At 39.9% G+C, this 20683-nt stretch overlaps 1 protein-coding gene and 1 pseudogene across 3 annotated transcripts in view; one reads left to right on the plus strand and one right to left on the minus strand.

Moving 5' to 3' along the window:
• Nucleotides 1–20683, plus strand: part of il1rapl2 (interleukin 1 receptor accessory protein-like 2) — a 470254-nt gene that overhangs the window by 87414 nt on the left and 362157 nt on the right. For all 3 annotated transcript variants that reach the window (XM_088344484.1, XM_088344482.1, XM_088344483.1), the window contains exon 2: nucleotides 9922–10033. In XM_088344484.1, coding sequence (XP_088200610.1) covers nucleotides 9943–10033 — 91 coding nt within the window. In that variant the 5' untranslated portion in view covers nucleotides 9922–9942. The remainder of the gene's footprint in view (nucleotides 1–9921; nucleotides 10034–20683) is intronic.
• Nucleotides 15525–19014, minus strand: LOC148359274 (uncharacterized; annotated as a pseudogene).

Here is a 20683-nt window from a genome sequence, read left to right on the forward strand (position 1 = left end):
TTTTAATTGCATTACAGAAAATAAAGAACTTTATCACAATATTCTAATTTTCTGAGACAGTCCAGTATATATATTTATTTATATTAATTTCCCCTAAAACAAATAACACTATTATTCATAGATATGCAGGATTATTATTTCTATACCTTTATATACAGTGGATGCATCTTTTTTGGGCTATTCTAGTTTGACATTTTATTTAGCATTTTATTTGTGTCATGAGTGGTGTTGAAGGTCTCATATCTCAAGGTAGAAATCTACTACTTTCTACTTGAGCAGTAATGAAACGAAAATGTCAGCGTCAATGTGCTTTATTGTGTTTACACAGATTTCTTCAAACGGACATCATTCACACTCAAACATAAATGTGCATTACACACACTCTGATCCTGTTGGATCCCCATACCCAGGTATTAGCCTTTTTTATTCACGGAGAAATAAAAAGCAAAGTGACAGAGAGGATGAAAGATGGTAAGATTGTCATGCTCAAATATTGGTTGTCCTCGCGAGCTTTCTTTCTAACGCTGACATTAAGTCTTTATGTGTGTGCGTTTATGCATTTGCAGCCTTGTGTGCCTGAGTGTGTCAGCAAGAGATGGAAGCTAAGGTAGACAAAGACAAGAACCAGGGGGTGTATGACAACAAAACATATTTTGGTCCTGTGTAAAAAGGTGCTTGCTCTAATGTGGAACAAGTCTATACTTGAAAGTCCAATATTAAAAAAATAATCATACAATATTGCATGATGACTGTTCTCGTAGATAATGAAATTAATACTGAATTAATACTTAAACCTGATTGAATATTATCTGATTCAAATTAGGGTTGGGCAGCACGGCGGCGCAGTGGTTAGCGCTTGTGCGGCACAGTTCATGTCATGGGAACCTGTCGTGGGTTCAAATCCAGCTCCAGACTTTCTGTGCGGAGTTTGTATGTTCTCCCCGTGCTTGCGTGGGTTTCCTCCGGGCACTCCGGTTTCCTCCCACATTCCAAAAACATGCATTTCAGGTGAATTGGCCGGTCCAAATTGTCCCTAGGTGTGAATGAGCGAATGAGTTGTCTGTCCCCGTGTGCCCTGCGATTGGCTGGCAACCACTTCAGGGTGTCCCCTGCCCACTGCCCGAAGATGGCTGGGATGGGCTCCAGCCCCCCCGCGACCCTAATGAGGATAAGCGGTACGGCTAATGAGATGAGAGATGAGAAATTAGGGTTATGTTGCATATTGAGAAGGTCAACAAATCATTATGATAAATAATCGATTATTGAATTAATTTGAGGGCGGCACTGCAGATGGTTTGTTAGGTTCAGGGTTCAAGTCCAGCTAACTCAGCCTCCCCGTGTGGAGTTTGCATGTTCTTCCCGTGCCTGCGTGGGTTTCCTCCGGGCAGTCCAGTTTCCTCCCACATTCCCAAAAATATGCATGTCAGGTTGATTGGCCAAATTGTCCCTAGGTGAGAATGAGCGAGTGAGTTGTCCGTCTCTGTGTGCCCTGCGACTGGCTGACAACCAGTTCCCGGTGTCCCCTGCCCACTGCCCGAAGATGGCTGGGATAGGCTACAGCACCCCTGCGACCCTACTGACGGTAAGCGGTGCAGATAATGGATGGATGGATCAATTAATTCTAAGAGGCGGAGTTAAGGTTGCCCTAAGTTCCTCCCACCTGCCGGAGCATAAGTCAAGTCATGTTTATTTTTATAGCCTTGAATCACAAGGAGTCTCAAAGGGCTGCACAGACCACAGATTATTGCAAACTACAGACTATTATTACACCATCCTCTGATTTTAATCCTACATGAGGGCAAAGGAAAACTCAAAAACCTCAACATGAGGAAAATGAAGAAACCTTGAGAAGGGACCGCACATGAGGTAACCCCCTTCCAGGCTAACCAGACTGCAACAAACAATACACAGATATTGTTAACATGAAATATGGGTTTTTCATAAGTTATAGAATATACATCTCAGAAGGTAAAGCACAGGGGCCCAAATGAAGAACGCTCTCGAACTTGCGGATCTCTTCTCGGCTCATGAAGGTAGGCCCATGTGCGGCATGGAGAAAATAGTAAAGAAGAAAAGAACACCACAGTTGGCTTCAACTTGCGTTAAGTAAAACCTTCAGCAATTGGACATTGTTCGAATCAGATAAATATTCCAAAACAAACGGCAACAGCTAGATTTTTGCGGCTCGTTGTTTAGGAAAAAAAAAAACATCATTAAATCGGGCTCTGACGAAAAAATAACTCAAAGTATATGTGATCACCAGAAGGTGCTCCGTGGATTATTATTGGGTTTAGGGAATGACTGAGGCGGAGTCAGAGAGAGCCCATTAGCGAGGCTGCAGGTCTGGCTTACTGCTACGGCTCGGCCAACTCTCTTACCCCATGCAGAGCCTGTATCTCACCATCACCAGATCCAGTACACATGAAACAGATGACCTGGAGTCGCAACTCATGGAAAATTGCTACATTCTTGACTGTTGCATTTTAATCATTACAGAGACCTGGCTCAACTGTATACTGAAGAGATCTTTTCTTCCTCATGCCATGAGGCTCTTTAACTCCACCCGGCAGAGTAAAGGCCCACATTAAACCACACCACCTACATTGGATATTACCGAATCTTACTGCATTATGTGTTCTGTGTAGCACTATTTAGTTACTCTATATAACATGCTAAAGTGGGCATTTGCACGTCACACTGGGTATTTGTATATTGTATTCTTTTGGCTTTATTATTGTATTGTTCTCAGCTCAGGGATGCTGCTGGAAATGTGAATTTCCCTTAGGGGATGAATAAAGTATCTATCTATCTATCTATCTATCTATCTACCCAATGCTAGCGTGCAGTTAGCCAGCCGCTTTCTAGAATGCTTTCTTGCACGGAAATGAGGAGCCCTCCAATTTTTTGGGACGTTTGTAAAATGAAAATGAAGACCATTCTTTTAGCTGCAATTCCATGTTCTGTTTTTATTTGTAGGTCCAAAGTTGTTATTTTGTTAAAGTCGTATACTTTCAGTCAAAAATAAGGTCATCTCAGGGTATGTTGGTGGCTTTTTTGAAGCTGCGCCTCTACTTTGTGGATGTTCTCTTGGTGGCTGAGCTTCCCACTGACCGTTATCATTGAGGGATCACTGTACTAACAAATTCCCCCGATTTTCGTGCGTTATCCAAACGCTGCACAACAGCCATCTTAAATGCCAAAGGAACTTTTTTGTTTAGTCCACTTCATTGGGACAAGAAACAGTGCGTGACAGTGCAGGGGTAATTAGACGAGCTGAGAGCGTTGCTGTTTGAGCCACGGGATGACAGTGTGCAGTGGATCCATGGCCTCGTGCTCCACTCATGACTCATACACTTCCATGCAGTGACATGCTTACTTTGACATAATAATCAACGACACAATATCGCAAAGAAAAAAACACTCGTTGATTCCTTAACATGGAACAAATGTATTGTACTGAAAAAAAACTGATGTGTCAATGCAGATTAATGATCTTAAACTTGTTTATGATTAAAAGGACTTTGACACAACATCATCTGGTTCTTTAAGTGTATATACAGTATTTATGTTTCCCTTTATATAATGTCAGTGAAGGGCAACAGTAGGTTTGTCATTCTCTTTAGTGTTAGAATTTGTTGAAGATGATAGAAATGAAAAAGGGGAGACAAAGTAATGCAATCTAAAATCTTTGGATATAATTATTTCTGTAATCCGGCAATGAACATGCTGATGTTTTAAGAGCAGTTATTTGGGATTTGATACATTTTCACGTTTATCTTTTTATGTCTGAAAATCAATCATGTAAAACATATATTTCAGATTGTTCTCTGAAACCCACAATTCTACATTTTGAGCATTGAGAATATAAGCCTGTTATATACATTCAGGGCAAAAAACACTGCACTTGTTACCTCTTTTTTTAAAACACCATCTAAATGAAATTGAAGTCATTTTTAAAGTTATTGAATTATATTTATTTTTTGTGAACTAATAATAATAATAATAATAATAATTTCCTTTGTATTGTCATTCTTTGTAACAATGTACACAGAACGAAATGTCGATACACCTGACCCGTTGTAGCGAGTCGATGCAGCCGCAGCCAACAGAGGGCGCCGCCATTACTGAATTATTTTGTTTACTTTCTTTAAAAAAACAGTGCTATTCAGCGTACTTACTTGTTTTCCACAAATGCGTCTTAGATATGATGTCAGATACTACACATTCAAATTTTTAATATGATGTTACCCATCAAAAAATGTTTAATTTTAATTGAATTAAATAATTTTCCAAAAAGTTAAACATTTAAATTTCTTGTTTTATTTGCAGAAAATTCATATTTTGTATGATAATATTTTCCTTGTTCAAACTTCCTGTGTGGAGTTTGCATGTTCTCCCCATGCTCTGGGCACTCCGGTTTCCTCCCACATTCCCAAAATATGCGTGTCAGGTGAATTGGCCAGTCCAAATTGTCCCTAGTTGTGGATGAGCTAGTGAGTTGTCTGTCTCTTTGTGCCCTGCGACTGGCTGGCAACCAGTTCAGGGTGTCCCCTGCCCACTGCCCGAAGATGGCTGGGATGCGCTCCAGCACCCCCGTGACCCTATTGAAGATAAGCGATGCAGATAATGGGTGGATATTTTCCTTGTGTTGTGTAAATAATAAAAAAGAAATTAAGGAAAACAGAAAATGAGGTGGCAAAAAAAGAGAACAAAATTATGCTAAATATAAAGTTTTCTGCAGGATCAATCCTAAAAACATTACTATTTTTTCCCAAATGTTCCCACTTGACAAAATTGTTTTTTTTAAAATGACAGTTATGTTTTTATTTTTCACTTTTTAACTGTTAGGCAAATTATAAGATATTATTGTTTTATCCTATTTTTAGGTTAATTAAAAAATATTGTCACAATTTTAGGAATAATATTACAATCCACAGGACAGTATAGTGCTCATTCCAAAGCATTTGAAGGATCTTAATTCCCCTGCAGAGCATTTGTTTGAACGTATTTCTCACATTTCGTATCCACACATTACATAATAAACAATACAAATTAACTATTACATACACTGTCCTAAGACTTAAGTCTAAGGCTTGTGTTGTATGCTGGCCAGGTGAACATTTTTAACAATGGGCTTGAATGCACATTTATTCTTTTGCAAGTCACTGCACTAAGTAACACGTATTGTCATTTAGTTTTCATTCTTTCTTACATGGGTTTAAGCATAGACACAGCCCTGTGTTGCTGTTTGTGGGTAACGGGTTTGACCTTTGCTCAGCCAGAACTAAATGGACTCTCTTAGTCAGTGGTGATACGCTGCTTTGATGATGTCACTACCCCAGTGTTTCCAAACCTTTACGGAGCCAGGGCACGTTTTGCGTTGGGAAAATAACACTGCTCGCAGCCCAATAAAACGCCAGCAAAGACTTGCATGATGTATTCACACAATTACTTAATTAAAGTGAATCCAAGGATATGTGATGATTTATCACAAGCAGGGTGAATTATGTATGGATTTCACTTATCTACTGGAACATGCATGGGCAGACTAAGGCTCGAGGGCTGCGTATAACATATTTATGCATTTATTTAAGGAAAACAGACACATTTTTTTTTTCCTAAAAAAGTCAAAGTTCAGGTGTGCGTTACGAACCAGGGCTGGTGTTACACGCTTAGATGTATTTTGGTATTTAATTACCGTATTTGCGCAACAATGTATCAGTCAAAATTATGCTGAACACAATCACAAGTGTCACAATCTTGTCCGCTACATTCTCCCAGAGGGTCCCAGTCAGGTTTAGAACTGGGCACTTGTGTGTCACATCTCTGAGTACCTGTTCCTAATCATCCAAGTTCTTCATATGACTGTTTGGACTCCAGTATTTGTCAGGTCATGGCCATTCCATGCCACTTTTGTCCTATCAGATGTTTTCATGTCAGGTTTGGTTTTGGTTTTTGGTTTGGACACTTTTTTAGTTTTAAGACCTGTTCCTTTTTTGGGGGATTGATAAATATCATTCCTTGTTGAGAACACCTGCCTCCGGCTTTTCCGCATTTGGGTCTACCTTCCGACATAATGACCTGAGCAGGAAGCATCCATGTCCGTGTCCATTTTTTTCCCGTCAATGGACTGTCTGCCACACCAGTTTCCTGTCCCGGCTGCGAGGGCTTCTCCTCGGCTGCTTTTGTTTCCTGTTTCTGTGTCGAGGAGAAGGTCCATCAGTTACTTCTAGTCCCTGTTCCAGGGGCCAAAAGGTTGCTGTCCTGGTGCTGCAGTAGAAGTCACCCAATTGCATCCCTTCTTCAGCAGGGAAAAAGGAACACCCTCGACCTCCCAATTCCCTGTGGCAAGAAGGTCCCTGTCCTGGCAGCGAGGAAATGAGTCCAGAAAAGGGTCTTCAGCCGCCCCCTGTTCCAGTGAAGGTCTCTTTGATGAAATGAAATGATCTGCATTTATATAGCGCTTTTCAAGTCAAGACTTCCCAAAGCGCTTTACAGTGTGCTTCACATTTCCCAATAGCGGCCGTGCAGCCATGTAAGGCGCTAACCTGCTTATTGGGGGTATTAGGGGTTCAGTGTCTTACCCAAGGACACTTCGACATGTAACACGAAGGAGCCCGGAATCGAACCTGCGATCTCTTGATCCAAAGACGAGCGCGCCACCTCCTGAGCCACTGCCGCCTTTGATGCAGGCTGTTTTTTTTTCTTTTGGTCTGTCTGACATCCTGCCTTTGAGGGGGAGGAAATGTCACCATTGGGTGTGCTACGTTCCCCCAGAGGGTCCCAACCAGGTTTGGAACTGGGCACAATTGTGTTGGGTCTGCACACACCTGTCCCTAATCATCCAAGCTCTTTGTATATGACTGTTTGGACCCTAGTATTTGTCGGGTAATGGCCATTTCATACCACTTTTCTCCTATCGGATGTTATCATGTCAGGTTTGGGTTCTTTTTATGGTTTGTAGACTTTGCGAGTTTTAAGGGGATTACCCCATGAGCGGTCCCTTCTCAGGGTTTCTTCATATTCCTCATGTTGAGTTTTTTGAGTTTTTCCTTGCCCTCATTTAGGTTTTAGATCAGGAGATGGTGTCATAATAGTTTGTAGTTTGCAATAATACTTGTTCTGTTCAGCCCTTTGAGACTCCTAGTGATTAAGGGTGATACAAACAAACATTAATTGACTTGTTTTTTGTTTGTTAATACATATCATCCCTTGTTGAGAATACCTTTCTTTGGTACCATGACAGCAAAACATTAAATGCGACCAGATCTTTTAACCCAGAAGACACCTACTGTTTATTCTTATTAACAATATTGTACTTACTTAGGTAGACGTTCTAAAATATAATAAATACGGCCTCATCATTTAGTGTCATGCTTCACTCACAGTAAAAAGTGAGTTAAGCATTGATGTGCAATTACCAATATCTAGAGTTATAAAGTTTCAATTTCAAGGAGCCCTAGAAGTGTAATGACAACAAAGTCGTTCTATTCTATTCAAGTACGCCCAGTGGTACTCAAACACCAGTTTAAGGAGCACTGTACTAGATCATTTAATTTTTCAAAAAAATTTGAATCAATCAGAGATTCAAATTCAAGTGGTGAGATTCAATACTATAAAACACGCAGAGATCATTAAGTAAGACTATTCAGTGCAATATTATTTTGGGTTGTTCTGCTTGTTTCATGCTATTTCTAAGTCGTCACGCTGTGTTGATGGTAAACAACGTTGGCTCCCTACCAAACAACATCTCATGTGGCGTCAGAATGCACTAAAGTGTTTCACAGAATATGGTTTGATTTCACTGTTGAACATTGAGCAGTTGTCCCTGTGGTCATATATAAAGAAAACACAGCAGAAAGAATGCTAGCATGTCTTGTCTTCTGAGATTTTCTTTTCATTTGTGAGCTATTATGCCGTGTGTGAAAATCACCGTGATCCCAAACAGTTGGTGACAGGCAGTGAGTGTGTGTGCTTGTTTGAGACTTTGTATTTCAAATTTTCGGAATCATTACGTACCAGTAACGTGCGGTAAGGATCGTGTCTGGTGAGGCACAGTCAGATTTACAAATAAATAAACTTAAATCTTAGTTCATCATTTGATTGGCTGATCAAGAAAGCAATATCCAAACTGTAACATTGAAAAAAAACATTTTTGTGTGGTACCTTAACTTTTAAATAAAGTCTATAGGCTGCTCTTTTTGAATAAAAGCATTAAAGGAGAGACAATCCTCCATTAGGGAAAAAAAAGGTCCATGCAACACAAGAAACAAAACAAAAAAAATCACTGGACAGCTTGACTCACGTTTAGCTTACTGATACTGTCATAAGTTATAATGTTTGTGCCTGATGTGTGTGCCAAATCAGAATCCTTTGTCTCATTATCGCCCTCTGACATGAGGCAAGTGATTGCCTTACTTTGCCTCTTCAGATATTCGGCACAATAGTATGTTACATACTAATTGTATTAATAATATTCATGATAAAATGTGAAAATTTAGTGATTTTTATAAAATAAACCTCTAAAACGGTTTATGTAAATGAAAAAGTAAACAATGAATATGACTATTTAATATATTTGTAATTTTATATTTTCGTGATGACAGGTGAGGCACAGTCTTACCTGCCTCTCCCAGCGGCATGTCACTGTGATGTCTTTGCCTCACATAAACTCATTACATTTGCACTTTTCTGTTTCCTCAATCACAGTTTAATTCCATCAACAAAATTATTATTGGGTTTTTGCAAATTGCATACATGTTTGGTGCATGCATGCAGAAGGAACACTGTAAAACATGCCCCATTGGCAGACAATTGTTTTCGTTCTAAGTATCACTTTTCTCTTTTTACTATATTTATAAGTTACTTTTTCAAGAAGGAACCATTACAATTAGATACAGCTTACTACCTTTGGACATATGTTTATGTATTAAATTATTGAATATGCTCCTTTTTTGTTTCCTCCTTAACTGGTTGATGTAGTTTTTTGTGTTGAGCCTCAATTTAGAGAGAAGCCACACACTTTTTTATCTTAATAAGAATAAAAAATACAATTAGAACAATAATAAACAAGCCTTCTACCATACAAGATAACTTGCAAGTTTGAGGCATTTTGTTCATCTTATTTTGAAAGACAAAACTCTCAAAATTACAGTATCTGGTAAAAAAAATCAGCCACTGGGGATTTGTATTTATCTTAGCACCGTTTGAGTCAAACAAGGAAAAAACTACATCAAACAATAAAATAAACGATACAGTAAAAACATATACCAACTTTCAAATGAAAACTTTTTTTGTTATATCTTTCTAAAAGTTGGAGTATTATTTGTCCCTTTTGTTTTAACCATTTTTTATTTTTATTTTGCATTATTGTTATGATGCACCCTAAACAGTTTTGTTTGCAGTATTTATTCCTACGTTTTCATCTTATGCTTCTCTTTTTAGTCTTTACAATGTGTTTATCTTGTGGTACCATGCCTAACCTCATCCTAAACAATGTTTACTTTGTTGTTATCAATGACAAAAAACCACTTGTAGTTGTAGTTCTAAACCATGTCTAAAAATCCTTAGTATAGCACTTTCACACTGCAAAAATAAAATGAATTGTGAAAAGGATTACAAAAATATAATTTAAAAGAGATTCAACCAGAATATATGATTTATTGCAGTGTACAATAAAATACACCTAAACATAATCAAATAAAATGAATGTTATCTTAGTTTCCCCTTATGTTCACTGCCACTTCATTTTGAGTCAAATACTGTATGTTTCCAATAAAATATTTTGGTATGTCCCAAGTGGCCACGGTCATCAAGGCAAGATTTGATGTAATGCTTATTTATTTTGTATCTTGTGGGCAAGCGACGGAAAGACACAACGCGATTGATTTCAACCAACATGTCTTCTTTTTTTCCCTGAAGGTCCCAGTGGAGAGGACAGAGATGAAGACTTCACTCTTTCTTCTCCTCATCCTCGCCCTCCTCGCCTCAGTAGCCAGCGATGACGTCAAGTACATCTCCAAGAGGAACTCTGGTAGGATGGAGGCTTTCTATTGTGCATTGTCCACTGCGATATTATTCTGTCCGGCTGCTTGGTTTCACTTCTAAGCTTTGAGCAGATTTCACTGATTTAGATGTTCTTTGACTTGAAACAATTGTTTTGGACAGTTAACAACAACTTTGAGCGTATTAATCCGACAAGCTTGGCTTGGGTGTTGCTGACAGTATTCAAAGCTAGAATTATTTTTTTGTGTCATGCTGATAATATTGGTGGACTAGAAATTATCAGTAACCTGTGAATTAGTTAAAACTCTCTGATAACAATGAGACAATTGAGCTGTGATTGGTCAAAAAAACAACCTGGTTCCAATGAAGAAGAGGTGTCACTGCAGCCTACCCCAAAAAACACTCTTCTTTACACTTCACAGTAGACTAAAGGAAAATAAAAATCATACTGTAATCTAGGGCTGGTGAGGCACAGTTAAAATCGATTATAAAAAGTGTTGGGAAAAAAAAATCGATTATCGAAAATTGATTAATTATGTCGTGCAATTCATGCATCTCTCAGCATGTTTTTTAAATGCAAATAAGAGTGCAATAGGTTTAGTTGTAAATGTAAATGGTCTGCATTTATATAGCGCTTTTCAAGTAAATGAAGACCTCCCAAAGCGCTTTACAATGTGTTTCACACTTACCTATTCACACACACACTCACACACCGATAGGGAGTCAGCCATGCAAGGCAACTACCTGCCCATCGGGGGCATTAGTGATTCAGTGTCAAGTCAAGTCAAGTCAAGTCATTTTTATTTGTATAGCCCTAAATCACGAAGAGTCTCAAAGGGCTTCACAGATTGTTACACTATATTACACAAACTATTTTCAACCGACAAGAGGAGTAGGTTATTCGTATGCAATGGAGTAGAAGTGAGTTTTAAGTTTAGATTTAAACATTTCCACTGAGGTTGCAGATCGAATCTCAGGGGGAAGAGCATTCCACAGCACCGGTGCCCGGATGGAGAACGCTCTCGAACCAGCAGAAGACTTCTTTGCTCTCGGGATCATCAGAAGACCAGCACTCTCAGATCGTAGGCTTCGGCCCGGGACATAGTGGCAGATCAGATCTGAAAGATAAGAGGGAGCAAGTCCATGTATGATTTTGTACAATACTAAGAGAACTTTGAAGTCACATCTTTGGCTAACTGGGAGCCAATGCAGGTTAGCCAAAATCGGTGTTATGTGATCGTACTTTTTTGTCCTGGTTAAGAGCCTCGCTGCGGCATTTTGTACTAGCTGAAGAGACTTGATTCTGGACTTCGGGAGACCGGAGAGTAGTGCATTGCAGTAATCGAGACGGGAGGTAACAAATGCATGAATTAATGTTTCCGCATCAGACTGAGACAGTATTGAACGGATTTTAGCAATGTTGCGAAGATGGAAGAAGGCAGTTCTAGTAATTTGTTTTACATGCATCTCAAAGGATAGTTCAGGGTCAAATATGACACTTCCATATATAACTCGGAAATCGAACCTGTTACCTCTGTTACCTCCAAGATGAGCGCTTTACCTCCTGAGACAATGCCGCCCCAATGTGATGTTGAAGTTAAGTTGGGCTGTTGAGGGGATATGCTTCTTGTACCACTAAGCTTCAGCAGACAGCGACCAGAGATCACATTTCGTTGCACAACGTCCTCGTGATCCAACTACAAACTTGTAACATTTTTAACCGGAAGAGGGAGGCTCGAACACTTTTTGATGCACAAGATATTTCCCTATCATTTTTTTTGCACTTTATAAAAAAGGTTTAATATATAATTGCAGGTGTATGGTATACATGTGTTTGTATTTAGCTATATTTCATTGTTTTATATATAGAATATTCTGTTGTGTGCACTTTTAATCCATCCATACAAAACTTCAATATATTAATTAAGAGGCGGGAAGTAAAAATGTGTGTTTTTTTAAAGAAGATTGGATAAATCAATAAAAAAATAATAAACACATTTATTGACTATTAAAATAATTGTTAGTCGCATGCCTGCTGTAATATCTTGCTACTTTGTGGTTCTTACTCCACTGCCTCGGTGCATCGCCAGTCAAAAATATTCATTAAAAAAAGAAAGTAAAATGCCTGAAACGAAAAATAGTCATTGCTGACGAAAGAATCAAGCCTGTCAGGAGACAGGAATACACTTAACCCAGAATTCACATGGGACGCAAATCCCAAAACTAAAAAAAAGACATGTGATAAGATGCCGAGCATCCGATATTACAAATCTCAAATCACATACTGAGCGTGCCTAGAAAAATCAGGTTTGACCAGTTGTGGGCCGTCAGGACTTGCAAAGCCTTCTCTGCTGGCCTTAAAAAATATCTGGATCATGTGACACAACTATATCATGTCCATAAAAAAGTATTAAATTATTCCAAATGGTCACCCATCTTTTTTTCCCATACTTTACTCCTGGTTGTGCTGCTTATAGGTGTTTGCCTTTATACTCCAGGATTTACCCAATCACATTCTAGCCAATGCTTGTTGCCAGGCTCAGAAATCTGCCCAGGATGCCTAACAAACAGGTTTGCAGGCCCTGAGATAAACATAAATGACAATGAAACTGTTGGTTTAGCCAATTAGATTTTGTTGGTGACACAGATGGAAGCTAAAGGGCATAAGGAAATGTCAACTAAGGGGTGGTATTGCACCAAAGTCTAAAATCTATTAATCGACTAAATTAAAGTATAATTTAGTTTTGTACTCTACTGTAAACTATCAACTCGTTTAAAGTTTGAAAAATTTATACTAAGCAACTTTAATGTGAAGCAACTCAAAATCTCTGAAAAACAGTAATAATTATTAAAAATGCTCACTTTTCAATGCAACAACAATCTACGAAATACAAGAATGAACATTACATTTCTTAGATTAAACACATTATCGCAGATAAGCACAGGAAACCTAGAATAGATTGTACACAATATACACAAAATATAAAATACAAAACAGTCCCTTAAAGAAACAGAATATTTTATATTACTAACAAAACAATCAAATACGCCTGTTTTCAAGAAAATAAAAACTAATGAAAAAGCTGGCATGAACAGGGCATGTATGATTTATGAAAATAGACAGCTTATTTGTTGTATTTGGTATGCAAAAATGAACAGAAGATAGATATACCCTCCCCCCCAAGAAAAACACATTCACGCAGAAATATTTTGCTGGCCAACCATAATTATGTTGAAGGTTGACTCAGGTGAAGGAGTATAAATCCAAACTGAGTGATTTTCTTTTTCATTCCAAAAGGCTCAGCCTTATAATTATAGTTGTCATACACCATGCATCCCTGCTAAACCTCAGAAGAGGATGAAAGTGCAAAAATAAACAATTTAATAATTTTGGAAAAGCTTGTCATGCAACAGAATCAATCAGGTTAAAATGGTTTTCCTTGCAATGTAATCACTTCAAACTATTCTGCTTGTTAAAGAGAGTGCTCCACCGTACCGTATCATTTAGGGCACACACATGCACGCATACGTGCACAGAAAAATTAATCTTTCTCCACTCAGAAGTGAAAATATGAATGAAAAAATTAGTACCTTGAAAAGCTAGCTCGACATTAAAAAAAAACCTTATCGATACAACATTCCTAATTGACTATTTCTAAATCGCAGAATTCTTACGTTATGTTATGATTATAATTAATACAGTTATGTATTTAATACTTTGGGTCTATCAACTTGCTTCTTTGAACTCACAATGAGTGACAGGAGACAACAATTTCAAGTAATTTGACGCGATCTACATACATTCTGAGTCTCATCTCACCAGCTCTTCAACAGCTCCCCTGTCTTGATGACAAATATTTCAGTCATAAAATTCGCAGAGGGATAGCTAACACTCCAAAGGGAAACAATCGTAAATAGTGGGAAAACTAAACCGACTCTGGCATCACACCTATAGGGCAATGCAGCTTATTTCTTCAGGCCAAAGGATGGCGTACTTGGGTAGTTCACTTCTCCCTAGATCAGACTCTCTGAACCAAGGAAATGTTTTGACTATGGACACATATAGGGGAGAAAGTATGAATTTCCCTAGAGGGATGAAACATTATCCATCCATCTATCTATCTATCTATCTATCTATCTATCTATCTATCTATCTATCTGTCTATCTATCCATCTATCTATCTATCTATCTATCTATCTATCTATCTATCTATCTATCTATCTATCTATCTATCTATCTATCTATCTATCTATCTATCTATCTATCTATCTATCTATCTATCTATCTGTCTGTCTGTCTGTCTGTCTGTCTGTCTGTCTGTCTGTCTGTCTGTCTGTCTGTCTGTCTATCTATCTATCTATCTATCTATCTATCTATCTATCTATCTATCTATCTATCTATCTATCTATCTATTTATCTGGAGGCAAACATGCTCAGAAAAAGGGATGGTATTTCTTAACAAAAGGTGGTACTAAGTTACAGACAAACCAAACCAAACCTGACATACAGGAAACTGGATGGAAGTGACATGGAAATGGCAACCACAATGACAATGCAAATAGGGTGAGAATGGTAATGAAAATTAAAATAACTCTATGGTGTTCAAAAGGTGGCAGCACGGCGGCGCAGTGGTTAGCGTGTGTGCAGCACAGTTCTGAGGCCGTGAGATCAAACACCCTGTGTGGAGTTTGCATGTTCTCCCCGTGCTTGCGTGGGTTTCCTCCGGGCACTCCGGTAACCTCCCACATTCCAAAAACATGCTTGTCAGGTTAATTCCAAATTGTCCCTAGGTGTGAATGAGTGAATCAGTTGTCTGTCTCTGAGTGCCCTGCGATTGGCTGGCAACCAGTTCAGGGTGTCCCCTGCCCACTGCCCGAAGATAGCTGGGATGGCCCTACTGAGGATTAAGGCCCGGTCACACAGCCATTCACCGGCGTATCGAGGCTGAATCACGGCCAGACATTTCTGCCCGTGAAGCAGACGCTTTTGGACGCTTTGAGATCGTGATACAGACCAGATACAGCAGTGCTTTACACGCGGTAAGAAATTCACACGCGGCTGGCCGCGCGAAAAAGTTTTGCGCTGCTCAAAACTTTAGACCACGGGTAACCGCGGGCGGCACACGTGGTAAAGACGCTGTACGAACGTGCTAGGTCGTGCTACGGCCGCGGCCAAGACGTGGTTACACGCGGGTAGGACGCAAAATGTTAGCGGGTAATCGCGTGATTCAGCCTCGATACGCCCGTGAAAGGCTGTGTGACCATGCCGTGAGCGGTGCAGATAATGGATGGATGGATGGATGTTCAAAAGGTCATTATAAGAGGTGAGGGTATTTGGGGAAAGGTGTGTGGTGATCCGACACAAATGTGCCCTGTTTTAAACCCAGTTCCACCCCCCCTGGTAGAAGGAAACTAGTTAACTCAACTGTAAGTTGCCTGTAATGGTTAGAATTTAAAGTTGTAGCAAATGAATAATACGTGTAGAATGAAATCATAATTATCACTGTGCTATACTCTGATTAGGTGCACACCTCAACTGCAAACAATTAGTGATAGTGATAGCAAGCAAACAGCAAGTCAAACAATACAATATTTTAGTTTTTTTTGCACCGATTGTTTTCATAATTTTGGAGGATTACATATCGTAGTTGATGCTTTTATTAGATCTTTGGAAGCTGAGTGGGAGCCCGGTTAGTACTTGGATGGGAGAGTGCCTGGGAATACCAGGTGCTGTAAATCGGTCATTTGGTAAACTCTTTACTGCAACAGCACTGGCTGTACCCATCTGGTACAGCCAGTGGATATGAATTTCTTTAAGGGGAACAATTAAATTTAAATACAATTAAATTACAAGTTAAGGTAAGACAACGGTGTCCAAACTTTTTAGAAAGCTGGCCCGATTTGGTAAGCTGAAAATGTGTGAGGGCCAAGTATTCAGCCTGGCATTCTTTTAACAGTCCCTAATAAACTCTTAGTGAAAGATTTGAAGTGCTTGCCAATCAGCATCGCGACCTCATAGCTTACATTTGTAGCATTTTAGCTTAACTCGCAGGGTTTGGTAAAACAGCTTCCAGTTGTTTCACCTTTTGACAGCGTTCGTTTACAGTCAGCTTTTTTCGTCTGGCAGTGCATCTTGATATTATATTCTTTGAAAACAGCCACAGTCTCTTGGCAAATTAGGCATACACAGTTCTTACAAATTTGGGTAAAAAAATACTCCAATTTCTACTCGTCCTTGAGTCAGCGGCCCTTACAAAAGTAGCCAAAGGGCTACTGCCATGATCTAGTGAAATGGTGATTTATATATCTTTTGTACACATTTAATTTATACTGCGGTTAACATTACTGGTAGGCCACATACAAACTATTTTATGCCAGTGGCTGTGGGCCAGTAAACATTTGGTCACGTGCCGTAACTGGCCCCGGGCTGGACTTCGGGCATCCTGAGGTAAACAATGTAATGTTTATTTCTTTATTTTTTTATTTTAATTTTCACTGCTTAAGTTTATATATCGGTTTTCTGCTCCGCACATTATGAATACAATGTGTCTCACCTAGAACAAACCTCAGCGCACAAGACGGGTCTGTAATGATGCAGTAATGGCACAAAAATGGTCACCGGGGTTTATTTGTATGTTCTGCCATCTGCACTTCCACTTTAACCTGCTGCACAGAGCTTAACCTTCAACATGTCGGCCTCCTCTGTCTTGCTCTGTAGCTCGCTGGCTTTTTTTCTGCACCTATCCCTTTGCCTGTGTCCTAAAACCGCGTAGGTGGTGTGCTGCTTGGATGAGTTGTGTGTTGTCTATCCATGTTGTGGTGTGATCTTGGGCCCACCTGCTTGCTTGCAACCTTCTGCTTCTTGATTTTGTCAGGGGTGTGCTCGCTTTGCACGCTCCCGTGTGTGCGCTCTTGTGAACATGTTTTTGTGTGTGTGTGCACAAAGCAATTATGTGATCAGAGCAGAGCCGAGCGGACATTTATGTGGGCGATTTCTACGCCCAGCCAAAGATAGGCTTGCGAGATCTCCTCTGTTTTCTGGAAGGGAGTTTTTAACTGGACACCACAGACAGGAAGTACAATTTCCTTGTCTCACTTTCACAACTCTGCCGTGATGCGGCGCACTGCTGCTAAAAAGTGACGCGCCGCGATACGAGACTGGAGTTTGGTTTGTTTTTCTGCACGCTAGATTTCCTAGAAAGGCGTGATTGGTTTGTTTTTTTGTTTTTTTTAAAGTCTGAGGCCGGCCATTTTGAGAAATCTGATGGGTGAAAGTGACAATTAATGTTATCCTCAATCACATTAGCTTTTTTTCAGTAACAAAAGTCAAACTAAAATGATCCTATTTTTATCATAAATTCCAATGTTTTTGTGGTGTGTGGAGGTGTGGCCTAATCAGTGTTATTTTATTAATTTCCGAAATAACCTGTTAAACATAATATCCACAAGGATACTCATCCTAAAGGCCGCAAGTTTAAGACATCTGTTTCCCCAGAATATCCGCAAGGGTGCTTTAAATGAAATGAAATAAAATGAAATGATCTGCATTTATATAGCGCTTTTCAAGTCACGACTTCCCGAAACGCTTTACAGTATGCTTCACATTTCCCAATAGCGGCCATGTAAGGCGCTAACCTGCTTATTGGGGGCATCAGGGGTTCAGTGTCTTACCCAAGGACACTTCCACATGTAACACGGAGTAGCCGGGATTTCGAACTGCGATCTCTTGATCCCAAGACGAGCGCTCTACCTCCTGAGCTACTGAGTCTTGCTCAGATGACGGACAGGTCAATGGGCTTCTTGATGATCTGGTAGTAATGACGTGCTTGGGGACTGACAGGCTCGTGAAAGGGAGCACTCAGGATGTTATTGAGGATCAGGAGAGTCAAACGCTCACATTTTCTCTGATCAGACGCAGACAGGCCGTTTCCTGGGACATGCTCGCCAAATGTTCTTCTGTTCTCACAGTCATACTCAACCTCTGGCCATGCAACATCTCGGCATAAACTGCAAAGCCAGTCCCCTGAAGGGAAGCTTAGGAGAGCCGGGATGTGACATGACAAATGATAAACTTTTGGACAGCGATTGCAACATAAAAGGTCCCCTCCAATCAGACAAACTCCACAGAAGTCCTCACTCTCAATTTCCCTGTTGTCTTCAACTTCTATCCTGAGGCCAGGATTCGCAAATAGAAGCGGCTTCTGAGCAGGTCCAACTGGGCACTCTTCTTCCAGGTCGGCACGCAAAGGCTGCGGGTCATCTGTTTCGTGCTCAGATTCAACGTCAAGTTCTGACTCACCGAAGCCTTGAGAGTCCACTTGCTGATCTGATAGATGGTCGGAATCTGTTATCGCCCAGAATGTGCCATCAACTTCTGCTTGTGCATCTGACTCTGTTTCTGTTGAACCAGAGTCCGCATCGGCACTGAGCCCACCTTGGCCCTCCTCGGATCACAGCCCTGAAGCGGATTTGGAAAATACATCACATTCAAGAACTTGGTCATACTCCCCCGCAGTTGCGTTTCTGTTGCTGCTTTTCAGAACTCCATCCTCTGGATCTTCCGGTTCTGCTTCGGATGAGAACTTTGGTGATGTGTCTGAGTCAAGTTGCGGTTCCACTTGAGAGACAGCAGCCTCTTCTGAGACTGACTTAGGTTCAGAGTCCGAATCTGGTTCGACTACAGGGTATCTCTCCTGAGGGACATTGGGTGGCAGCGTAGATGCTCTGGAATAGCTGACTCTCAGACGAGAGTCCCTCTCTCTGTCAACTGAGAGTCTCTGATAATATTCAGTAGGATGTAAAGCAGTGGCTGTGGGGGGTCTTCATTCTATCAGGGCCTTTTGGCACACCCTCATACGTTAGCTGCTGCCTGTTTTGCTGCTCTGGACTTTCCTTGTTTGTCGTGCTTGCAGGTAAGGGATCACTCCTTCTTCGTCCATGGTTGGGAATTTGAGCGATGAGAATTTTTAGGCGTTCCAGGCAAACCACTGGAACTCTTTTTTTTCCCATCTCTCTCTCCAAATTGCTGCTGCTAATATTAACAAACCCATGTGAAGCCGGTGCAGTTCTGTTTTTCAGGGAAATAATTCAAACAGAACCTTGAAATGAAGAACTGGCATACTTAAGAGAGACAATTGTGTATTGGAGAGTCATATCCATATTGTGTCACTGGTGTCCTGACTTCCATAAGACAGAACACATCAAAAGACAACTCAAATGTGACATTTTCTAGTTGTCTCGTAAATACATTGCATGTTTAAGAGTATGGCAACAGTTTGCAACAAATTGCAGGTAAAAAAATCATCTTAATCTAGTAATACATATTGTATTATTGACATTTTTTGCAAAGGTCTTATAAAACAACTACCTAATGTGTCAAATTTACGGACCGCAGGCAAAATGTGGCCATCTACATCATTTTATGTGGCCCGCTAGAGCTTACAATTTCTGTGTCTAAAAATAAACCAGTCAAGAGAGTAATTTCACCAAAAACTACATTTCCCACAATGTCTGCCAAGTACAATATTAATGAAACAACGGATGGGCACCCTTAAACCCCAGTATTTCTGTATTGATGCCAATGACTGGATTTGAGAAATAAATGATCCTAAAATTATCCAAGAAGATTATTTTTTTCCCTATATTTAGTTTAAAACATATCATATCTGTGTAGTGACATATACATTTGCAAATCTAATGTTTATGACTTGAATAACTGAAATAATTTTGGGTTAATTTACATGAATAAGTAGTTATTTAGTTAATTTTATTTTACCTACCCATATGATCTAAATGTTCTATGAATCATTTTGATGACAGTTATTACACTGATGTGAGTTTGACACGCCTGATACAAGTTAAGGGGTATAGGAACTTGTCAAGTCAAGTCAATTCACATTTATTTGTATAGCCCATAATCACCAAATGTTTCAAATGACTGTACAGGTTACATCTACACCATCCCCTGATCTTCAACCAACATGCACGGCAAAACTAAAAAAAACTCATCATGAGGAAAATAAGAAACCTTGAGAAGGAGACACAAAGGTGTTAATCCCCCTTCCACGATGACTAGGCAGCAATAGACATTGCATTGGGTAACAATACACAAAACATAGTTAACATCAATAATGGAAACATATGTATGGTGTATGGTTAACATTTGTCCAGAAAGTGCATGGCAGCAACCATGCCTCAAGACTGTGAAATTGTCCAAAGAGTCAATGACAACGACACAGCTTCCCATCTCTGCCAGCAGGCCGATGCATGCGTTGTCATGCTTCAGGTCCAGACGCTGGTCTGCTGACTCATCTCGAATTGTCCTTCTCCCTCGTATTATCACCATTCAGTCAGTCGGAAAAAAAACTGAAAAAGAAAAGTATGGGGTGGGCATCAATCATAAGCTTTTGAGTAAAAGTGGTCTTAAGTCGAGATTTAAAAACTTTAGTTGAGGTTGCAGGCCCTAGATGGGGAATGCTCAAGAGCCTGCAGATTTCTTCTTGGCTCTCGGAGTCACAAGTAGAGCAGCATTTTTCGAGCAGAGGCTCTGTGCAGTAACAAAGGGGTAAATCAAATCAGAGCGATAATAGAGGGCAAGTCCATGCAAACATTTGTATGTTAGTAAAATAACCTTAAAGTCACATCTTATCCAGTTTAGGAGCCAGCGGAAGTTAACTAA

The sequence above is a fragment of the Urocampus carinirostris genome, chromosome 9, assembly GCF_059441175.1.
Source record: "Urocampus carinirostris isolate Australia breed hairy pipefish chromosome 9, RoL_Ucar_1.0, whole genome shotgun sequence".
NCBI classification, from domain to species: domain Eukaryota; kingdom Metazoa; phylum Chordata; class Actinopteri; order Syngnathiformes; family Syngnathidae; genus Urocampus; species Urocampus carinirostris.